At 36.5% G+C, this 9965-nt stretch overlaps 1 protein-coding gene across 3 annotated transcripts; it reads left to right on the top strand.

The window, feature by feature from the left end:
- Positions 1-2299: 2299 nt before the first annotated feature.
- On the top strand, positions 2300-7916 carry LOC113113104 (gastrula zinc finger protein XlCGF8.2DB-like). Of its 3 annotated transcripts, XM_026279270.1 has the most exons (4): positions 2300-2359; positions 2573-3132; positions 3819-3890; positions 6178-7916. In XM_026279270.1, the coding sequence occupies exons 2-4, from the start codon at positions 3048-3050 to the stop codon at positions 7005-7007; spliced, it is 987 nt and encodes a 328-aa protein (XP_026135055.1). In that variant the 5' UTR covers positions 2300-2359; positions 2573-3047; the 3' UTR covers positions 7008-7916. The 3 variants fall into 3 exon arrangements, with proteins under 3 accessions (XP_026135055.1, XP_026135056.1, XP_026135057.1); XM_026279271.1 differs by having other exon boundaries at positions 2307-3132; positions 3819-3891; positions 6178-7915; XM_026279272.1 differs by lacking the exon at positions 3819-3890 and having other exon boundaries at positions 2307-3132; positions 6178-7907.
- The last annotated feature ends 2049 nt before the right edge of the window (positions 7917-9965 follow it).

Raw genomic sequence — 9965 nt, 5'->3', positions numbered from 1 at the left:
TCCTCACACACAGCTATGGATTGAATTCTCTAATGTTATCCATCGCAGTGTGCTCCAGGGTTTCTCTCTGCTTTTTAAGGATGTACTGTTTTGGCTTCTTTAATATTCAAAAAGACAAAATTAATGAATATTTTATTATTAACCTATTATTACTTCTTGCAAAATTTCATATTCAAGTTAAGCTTTCGTGTATTATTATTATTTATTTTTATGTTTACATACATTCGTAAATGATGCTTTGCATGTAATGTCACCTCTTTGTATGCAATATTGACATTCTCTTTACTGTTATCTTTGGTACCTTAATACAAAAAATAATAATAATAAAAACACAAGTTTGCTACAACAAACAAAAATAAACAACTATGCAATCTATAAAGCAAAACCCTTCAAATTAAAGTTGAAATGTTATACTGTTCGAGTTTGACAAAAATTAAAACAAAGGTATGCACAGTAAATGTCTAACATGACCGAATTGATTATATAGTACTGATTATATAAAAATGTATAGACCAACAAATTGTATTATTATTATTAATAATAATACAAATGTATTCAGTGCTAATGATGAAGCAGTCTATTGACTCATACATCTGTAAAATTTCACAAAACAGTGGCTCAACGGAAGGAGCAATGTCATACTCAGAGCTAGAAATGGAGCAGGAGTGAGGAAAAGCAAGTCAAAGAAACATGTTTCCCATACAGAACGGATGCAAGAATTTCCCTGGCTAAGGTACAAAAAAATAAAAACAAAAACAGTATTGTTTTAGCACGGATGCTTATATGACACAATTACAAAGCAAAGCCACTGTCATCACCGTCAGCCAAGCTCAAGCTTAACACATGTGTCATACCAAATGTGAGACGTTGTTTCCATAAAAAGGACTTTCTACCACAGGTAGTGCTGGGTGTGAAAACAACAACAGCCCTGAATAACCTGACCCAACAGTGGAGGTAAGGGCCAGCACTGGGTGAAGATTCGGCCATGTGTAGCAGACATACAGCAACAGAGAATCACATAAACAGACACTTCTGTAAGATTCGGGTGAATATTACAGTTTCATCTTATGTATATTTAAACATTTTAACATGCACACATTTAATATAAATCTATGTGATTTAATGTTGCTATTATTTAATAAGTATTCTGGTGAAGTTGCAGAGCTACAGAAAAAAAAGACAAAGCTAGAGAAAATGAGAGCTTCTAAATTAAAGCTCCATGATTGTCTTATAGGCCATAAAAGAAACTGAACACTCCACTGTTAAACAGCTTTTGGCAGCCTTTTAGGTAATATGCTTTCTTTAATGGCTATTCAGAGTTATATGATCTGTAATGCTTAAGTATCCATATACTGTAAGTGTTTGTATTGTTTGTTTTGACAGGCAAGGCAGTGAGATGCTCCATCATCTTTAATCATGACTCCTGGCCAACAAAGAAAGAGAAACTCTTGACCACGACACAGAGGATCTTGATGTTCTGTGGAAGAATGTGTTTGTTTTTATCCTCTTGTTCTGAACATGTGTCTGTAACACCACCCTTCACAACCTCCTATACTCGTATATGATTGTCTTATTCCCCCTCCCTAATGACCACCGCTCGTGAAGCAGCGGTTACCCTCTGGTAATTCACCATGGTAAATTGATTGAATAATACATATATTAATATATGTATAATATCTATGTTTTATTTTTTTATTTTTTGAGTTACAAAAGAACTGCACATAATAATCAGTTGGGACATCTTAAAGAAAAAGGTTGCTTTTATTAAACAGCTATTATTATTACCAACAAATCACATCTATGATTGCAGACCTGCGAAAGGGCAATGTTTATCACTGAGCAACTTACAGGACACTGAAATGACTGGCAATAAATTGAGGAGGTTTGTTACTGTGAAGTGCCTTATTTGGTTATCTTTAAATACCATATGACCTGATAAGTTATTAACATATTTCTTTACAGTTTGTTGTTGTTGTCTTGTTAATATAGTAACATTCACTGAACTAAATTCTAGTGTATCCAGGTCTACGTGCTTACCGACATGTTAAATGTCGACATTTACATTTACAGAAATGTAAAATGATCAACATAGGTGTGGTGGCATTTCACAGAGATAACCCAGTTTTCAGTTTTGTAGTGGCATAAAGTTTTCATGATACATTAACTGAAACCTTTATTAGGGCCACAGACTAAAAACAAAAGGTTATAGCATTTGACATTTGTTGATGTCATTTCTGATTACTTACAGCAATTTGAATATGTATATATGCGCGTGCGTTACAGGACTTTTATTTGGTCTAGCGATGTGACGACATAAAGCTGCGCCGCGCTCCTGCGCCTGCGAGTCGGCTGAAGAAAGGTTTGGGGTTTAAATCATTTAAAGAGTATAAATCAATAAAAGCGTCCAGTCTATTTAGAGTTTTTTAACAATCGAAGTAAATCGAACTATTTTTCATTGAATATGACATCGAAATTCTTTATTTAACATTAATGAACGATTGTTTTGTAAGTAAAACCCAGTCGCGCGTGAGTAACAGAAACTCTGTCTGATTTCGTTTCTTATATCGTGAAGGAGTTCCAGACACGACTTCGGTCTCTGGCATGTACTGTTAGAAAAATCTGAGCTTTCTGAAACTCCGAGTGAACTGAACCAAACAGTAACTTGGCACAATGATTCAGATCACGGCAGCTGACGACCCCTGCAGGATAAAACCGTGAACATACAACGAGAACACCAGAGTCTAATAATGGCTACACAAAAACACCAATGCTTTCAAGAAATGCGATCTTCAAATCATTAAATACTAAATATTATTCATACAAACATATATGTGGACTTTATGTATACATTGTGTTCTTTATAAGGTCATTTATAATATCATTGCCCCTCTGCCAGTCTACTGACCACTGAACCAGGGAGCTTTTTCAGACTCGCACTGAGATTTGGATCTTTCATTTCTTTCTGTAAATTATTCTCAAACGCACAGAAAAAAAAAAAAAAATCCTGTTGAAGCATCTACGAGGTCTACATGACATACTATTAAAAGATGGCAATTATTAAAGAAGAGAGTGAAGACATGAAGATTGAAGAAGCATTGAGAGTAAAGCATGAAGATACTGAGGAACAAACAGGTTGGTTTCCATTCTCAAAGCTGAATTTGGACATTTGACTCTTGTTAAACTGTTGACCTACACGCAGGGCCCTGTTTGAAAATTGTTTAATTTGTATGTTCTATTTATTTATTTTTGCTATATTTACACAATATTGACTTTTTTTTTCAAGTTTGTAGGTGTCAAGTTACAGAAACCAAATAATTAAATATAAAATAGCACTGCGTAGTCTTCACTGTAAAAATTAAATATACAGTCATGCCATAATTTATTCAGACACCTTCAACATTTCTCACATAATCACAGTTTATTTGATATAGTTTTGAACAATGGTGATACAATATGACAAGAACTCAGAGTTAAACTGTGTCAGAACAAATTCCTCTTGATGTCAGATAACCCTGATAGAGAGGTATATAATGGATTACAATCGACCAAAAATTCAGACAACTGTATGACAGTATTTACACAACTATCAATACTTTTGACCAATTACTGAGCAATGCTTTATTTTGTTCAGTCTTTGAGGATTCTCTCCAAGACTAATATTTTGACCAAGAGCAAGAAGAGGGAAATTCAGTGTTCAAGTGCTTTGAGACTCGTCTTTCTGTGTGTGCACAGAACACCGTGCACAGGTGCTGAATTGGGCTTTTTCACATCCTTTTCAGCTTGCATGTTTAAACTGCGATTTGTATTTGTTCGTTCAGGTGCAGGAGGATGCGAAGGAGAGCTTGGTTCGGTGTTGCTGTCTGTCTCTCTGCGTGCGCAGCGAACACTCAGTTGAGTTTTTCCGCGTCTTGTGTTTGAATGCTTTAAACTCTTTGGAATGTGTTAAAATTAGCTAGGCTTAAAAACACGTGCAAATGATAAGCTTTAATGATGACGCGGCAAGTGGCCCGTCAATTGTTCAGAGCGTCTTTTTCGATATCGCTGTGAGACCCCATAATGTTCACCACTTTTCACCCCACTAGTGACAGCCCTGCCTACATGAATGAAAAGAATGCCATATGAGTGTCCTAATTAAAGCAGTTTTATTTTACTGAAGCGGTTTGCCTCATATGCACGGTCGTGTTGAGATCACATGACCAGATAAATATTAATGCTAATAAAACGTTTCGATCGCTGACACAGCTTGGTGGATCTACTGTCTACATTTGTTCTTCATTAAAAGTGGCTGCAAAATAATAGATTAAATCGACCTCTTAAAACTATTTTGTTGTAAGCAACAAAAACAGTTCAAATCATAGCCAAATTCTGTACTAAACGTTCACATCTTCTGCCAATATCAGTTGTATATGTACCATTAGAAGTTTATTATCAAATGAGTGTCATGCAGTATGGTGCAAAATTATTTCTGTTTCCTCGGTCAGAAGGTGTGAATGGTACCAAAATAGCGAAAAGTACCATACCACTTTTTTGGTACCCTTCCATTGGGGTACCTAGCACAGCGAAGGGTACCAAAAGGGCGGAGCTAAACTCACAGCAGAACGTTGATTGGTTGACTAGAATCATCACTTTTGCATGATAAACAGGGATAAAGCGTCCTTTACTCATTCTGCTTTGCTGAGTGTTGGGCTTATTTACATCAGAGTGTGCAAATTTTTTTAACCTGTTAAATGTCACCCCGTCCCGTATACGGGACACCTACGTTGACTATACTATATTACAATCAAATTTAATCTAATCTTGACAAACTATATATCGTTGGAAAGGTCTAAGACTCCCAAATATATATTATACCAATATTTTTTGTTAAAAATTATGTAGGAAAAGTAATAGATCAATTTATGACAAGAGTGCACCCTCAGAAATCTACATTAAAAAAGGAGCTTTGACCTTTGTTTAAAAAAAAGACTTCCTCGTTGCCTTTTTCTCTATCACATTTTAGAAATCATCAGAAGTTATATATCACTTGAAAACATAAAATCTCAAAATTCATCGTTCAAAACCCATTTTAAATTCAGACATTGCATTACCATGTAAATGGCACATCAAAATCATGTTACAAAATGTTTTCAGTCATGAAATATAAAAATTTAGGTTTGTATCATGCACATTCAAGTCTATCTTCAAAAACGTGAGTGACAGTTAACAGGTTAAAAAACCTTTATCTTATTTTATCAGAGTTGTGCTTACTGTCATGGTTCATCGTCGATCGCTACGTTCTGGCATGCCATGCTATTGGCAGTGAAAACAAAAGCCTGATCAGAGTTACCAATATCAAATCATACTGAACTGAACTGTACCGTAATGCTCAGGAAACGAGCCATAAGTCATGGTTCTTGAAGGTGGAAGAGAGGTACACTTACTGCTGCAAGTTTTGGGTTACAAGTCTGACTCTCTAACCATTTAGGCCACGACTGTCCCAATATTAAATTACCAATCACAGCCTATAGTTCCTTAATATTAACTTCTTGTTTATTGTCTGACAATCTTGTTAATTATCGACACTGGTCCTACTTCTAAATCTATTAACATACCCCGTGGAAGCATATATAAGGAGAAAGGCAGCGGACCTGATACTGAGCCTTGTGGAACTCAATACTTGTTTTTAAGGAGACATATTTTCATTTACACAAACAAAGTGGTAGCGGTCGGATAGATGGGGCCAAAACTGTGCTAATGCTTGATCACCAAAGCCAACATAATTCTCAAGCTGTTCAAAAGAATGTTGTGGTCTGTGTTGTCAGACAGATCTAATGGCAAGGGAAGATTAATTTAACTTTATAAGCACATTCTCTTTAAATTATGACTGAAATATTATTTTACTACTAAACTGAACAGTTGAACTGAACAATATTTTCCTATTTAAGATATGAATGGCAGATTTGGGATTGGTCTATATTGAACCAGTTATTTTGAGTCAAATGATAAGGGGTTTGATAACTGCAAGCTTTGAGATAGGAGAATTTGAATTTGAATAATACAGGTAACACCTCTTTCATAGCTAAGTTCATATATGATCTAGCACACATGTTGGTTGAGATGCTTTATATTATATTTGATGTCTGTTGCTTCAGGCCATTAAACTGGGATTAACTTGAATTTGTCTTTTTCTTTCTTTAGACCTGATGACACTGAAAGAGGAGAGTGAAAAACTAAATGAAATGGAAGAAAAAGACCAGAAACGTGATTTCATGATTGGAGAAAAATCCACAAAGACTAAGAAGTCATCCTCACGAAAAAGAAGTCAGAAGACAGAATCTAGCAGTTATTTCACCTGCCGCCAGTGTGGAAAGAGACTGACTAATAAACAAAACCTTGACGTCCACATGAGAATTCACAATGGAGAGAAGCCTTTTACCTGCCAACAGTGTGGAAAGAGTTTCACTCAAAAACAAAACCTTAAAGTCCACTTAAGAGTTCACACTGGAGAGAAGCCTTACAAATGCACTCAGTGTGGACAGGGTTTTACACATAAAGGAAACCTTAATGCCCACATGAGAATTCACAATGGAAAGAACCCTTACAACTGCAAACTGTGTGGGAAGAGCTTCTCACGAAAAGAAAGTCTTAATGCCCACATGAGAAGTCACACTGGAGAGAAGCCATTCATATGTGGTCAGTGTGGAAAGGGTTTAAAATGTAAAGAAACCCTTAATTGCCACATGAGGATTCACTCAGGAGAGAATTGTCTTACATGTCATCAATGTGGAAAGAGTTTCAGTCATAAAAGAAGCCTTAATACTCACATTGTAATTCACACAGGAGAGAAGCCTTTCACCTGCCCTCAGTGTGGAAAGAGTTTCTCACTTAAAGGAAACCTTAAGACTCACATGAGACTTCACACCGGAGAGAAGCCGTTCACATGTCTTCAGTGCAAGATAAGTTTCACATATCAAAGAGACCTGAAACATCATTTGCAAACTCATTCTGAAAATAAATTGCGAGTGTGACAAGGTTAACGAAAAGAAGCAATTTCAAAAGTTGCCTGAACATTCACTCTGGAGGAAGGCAGTTTAATTGTGATCAGTGTAACAAAAAATAATAATAATTTGCCACACTCATGCAGATGTTCATGTTCTTTGTGTGTAAAGTGTTTTAAATCAGGGGTTCCCAAAGTAGGGTTCAGGACCCCCCAGGTGGTCGCCTAACCACGAGAAAGGGTTGCAAGATGATTTCCAGAAATCAAATAATTTTTTAAGGATTAGAAATATTGTTACATTTTATAACTTGAATTAAAACTAAAACTCCAGAATGTTGCCCACCCAACCAATTAGGTAAGATTAATGTTGAAATGTAAGTAATGAGTAAATTGCTATAAAATAATATTGTTGTTAGACTGTTGTGTTCCTTTTTGTTATCATTATGCTAGTGCATGTGCATCATTGTGCAAAACATTAGTATACTTTAACCACCTCAGAAGAAAGTGGGTGTCCCGAGGTACTTATACCTTAAGGGGTCGTGGGCTGAAAAGTTTGGGAAAACCTGTTTTAAATGACTGCCATTGAAAATGGCATCAGAAAATATGTATCTGTGTGAAATGAAGGCTACAATCAAATCACTGGTGAATGTCGACCAAATCTGATTGTCAACAATTGTTTTATTTGCATTCATCAACTCTTTATGAAATTTATATTTTCTTTTATCATGTACATATTAACTTTTTGAAGTTAACTTCAAAACTAGAACCTGCACCCTTCGAGTTACAAGTCAGACCCTCAAAACTGCCCCACAAGTTTCAAGTTTTTTGATTTAATGACTTAAATGATTTAAAACTGTTCAAAAGTTATTAGCAAAAATAGCCATTCTTCATATCTCCTATCAATCAATCAATCACCTTTATTTATATAGTGCTTTAAACAAAATACATTGCGCCAAAGCACTGAACAACATTCATTTGGAAAACAGTGTCTCAATAATGCAAAATGATAGTTAAAGGCAGTTCATCATTGAATTCAGTTATGTCATCTCTGTTCAGTTAAATAGTGTCTGTGCATTTATTTGCAATCAAGTCAACGATATCGCTGTAGATGAAGTGTCCCCAACTAAGCAAGCCAGAGGCGACAGCGGCAAGGAACCGAAACTCCATCGGTGACAGAATGGAGAAAAAAACCTTGGGAGAAACCAGGCTCAGTTGGGGTCAGTTCTCCTCTGACCAGACGAAACCAGTAGTTCAATTCCAGGCTGCAGCAAAGTCAGATTGTGCAGAAGAATCATCTGTTTCCTGTGGTCTTGTCCTGGTGGTCATTTGAGACAAGGTCTTTACAGGGGATCTGTATCTGGGGCTCTAGTTGTCCTGGTCTCCGTTGTCTTTCAGGGCAGTAGAGGTCCTTTCTAGGTGCTGATCCACCATCTGGTCTGGATACGTACTGGATCCGGGTGACTGCAGTGACCCTCTGATCTGGACACAGACTGGATCTGGTGGCCACGGTGACCTCGGAACAAGAGAGAAACAGACAAATATTAGCGTAGATGCCATTCTTCTAATGATGTAGAAAGTACGGAGTTATGTGAAGTGTTCCTGGTTCCAGTTTACCTAATTAATGCAGCCTAAAAATCCTTTAACGGATTTGGATATTAAAAGCATATTAGTATGTTATGTGAATGCCAGGTTAAAGAGATGGGTCTTTAATCTAGATTTAAACTGCAAGAGTGTGTCTGCCTCCCGAACAATGTTAGGTAGGTTATTCCAGAGTTTAGGTGCCAAATAGGAAAAGGATCTGCCGCCCGCAGTTGATTTTGATATTCTAGGTATTATCAAATTGCCTGAGTTTTGAGAACGTAGCGGACGTAGAGGAGTATAATGTAAAAGGAGCTCATTCAAAAACTGGGGTGCTAAACCATTCAGGGCTTTAGAAGTAATAAGCAATATTTTAAAATCTATACGATGTTTGATAGGGAGCCAGTGCAGTGTTGACAGGACCGGGCTAATATGGTCATACTTCCTGGTTCTAGTAAGAACTCTTGCTGCTGCATTTTGGACTAGCTGTAGTTTGTTTACTAAGCGTGCAGAACAACCACCCAATAAAGCATTACAATAGTCTAACCTTGAAGTCATAAATGCATGGATTAACATTTCTGCATTTGACATTGAGAGCATAGGCCGTAATTTAGATATATTTTTTAGATGGAAAAATGCAGTTTTACAAATGCTAGAAACGTGGATTTCTAAGGAAAGATAGCGATCAAGTAGCACACCTAGGTTCCTAACTGATGACGAAGAATTGACAGAGCAACCATCAAGTCTTAGACAGTGTTCTAGGTTATTACAAGCAGAGTTTTTAGGCCCTATGATTAACACCTCTGTTTTTTCTGAATTTAGCAGTAAGAAATTACTCGTCATCCAATTTTTTATATCGACTATGCATTCCATTAGTTTTTCAAATTGGTGTGTTTCACCGGGCTGCGAGGAAATATAGAGCTGCGTATCATCAGCATAACAGTGAAAGCTAACACCATGTTTCCTGATGATATCTCCCAAGGGTAACATATTAAAGCGTGAAGAGTAGCGGCCCTAGAACTGAGCCTATCCTAACCATCAGATAGCATAGATGATGCTTTTGATGACGTACCGAGTTTGGTCAGAAGATGCTATTCGTTCATTTTGCTCAAGTGTTATTTAAGAATGGTTGGGTTCATCATAAAGATTTTAATAACTTTTTGCCAACATAGTCGAAAGATGATCTAAGATCATTTTGGTAAAATGATCAGTACATTTTTTTTATTTTGCATTTGACTCCACATGAGCCAAGGAATCAAGAGGGAAAACTGCCATACAGTTCTATGGGCTGCCATAGACTTACAGAGCGGAAGAAGAAGACTAAGAAAACTAATGGAAATAGTAGAAACCTATGGTGCTTTACCTCTAATTACTTCTTCACAACATCCTTTTGTGATGTTAAAAATATTTA

The sequence above is a fragment of the Carassius auratus genome, chromosome 13 (genome assembly GCF_003368295.1).
Source record: "Carassius auratus strain Wakin chromosome 13, ASM336829v1, whole genome shotgun sequence".
NCBI lineage: Eukaryota > Metazoa > Chordata > Actinopteri > Cypriniformes > Cyprinidae > Carassius > Carassius auratus.
The sequence above is the reverse complement of the archived record's forward strand: the minus strand, read 5'-3'. Positions and strand labels throughout refer to the sequence as shown.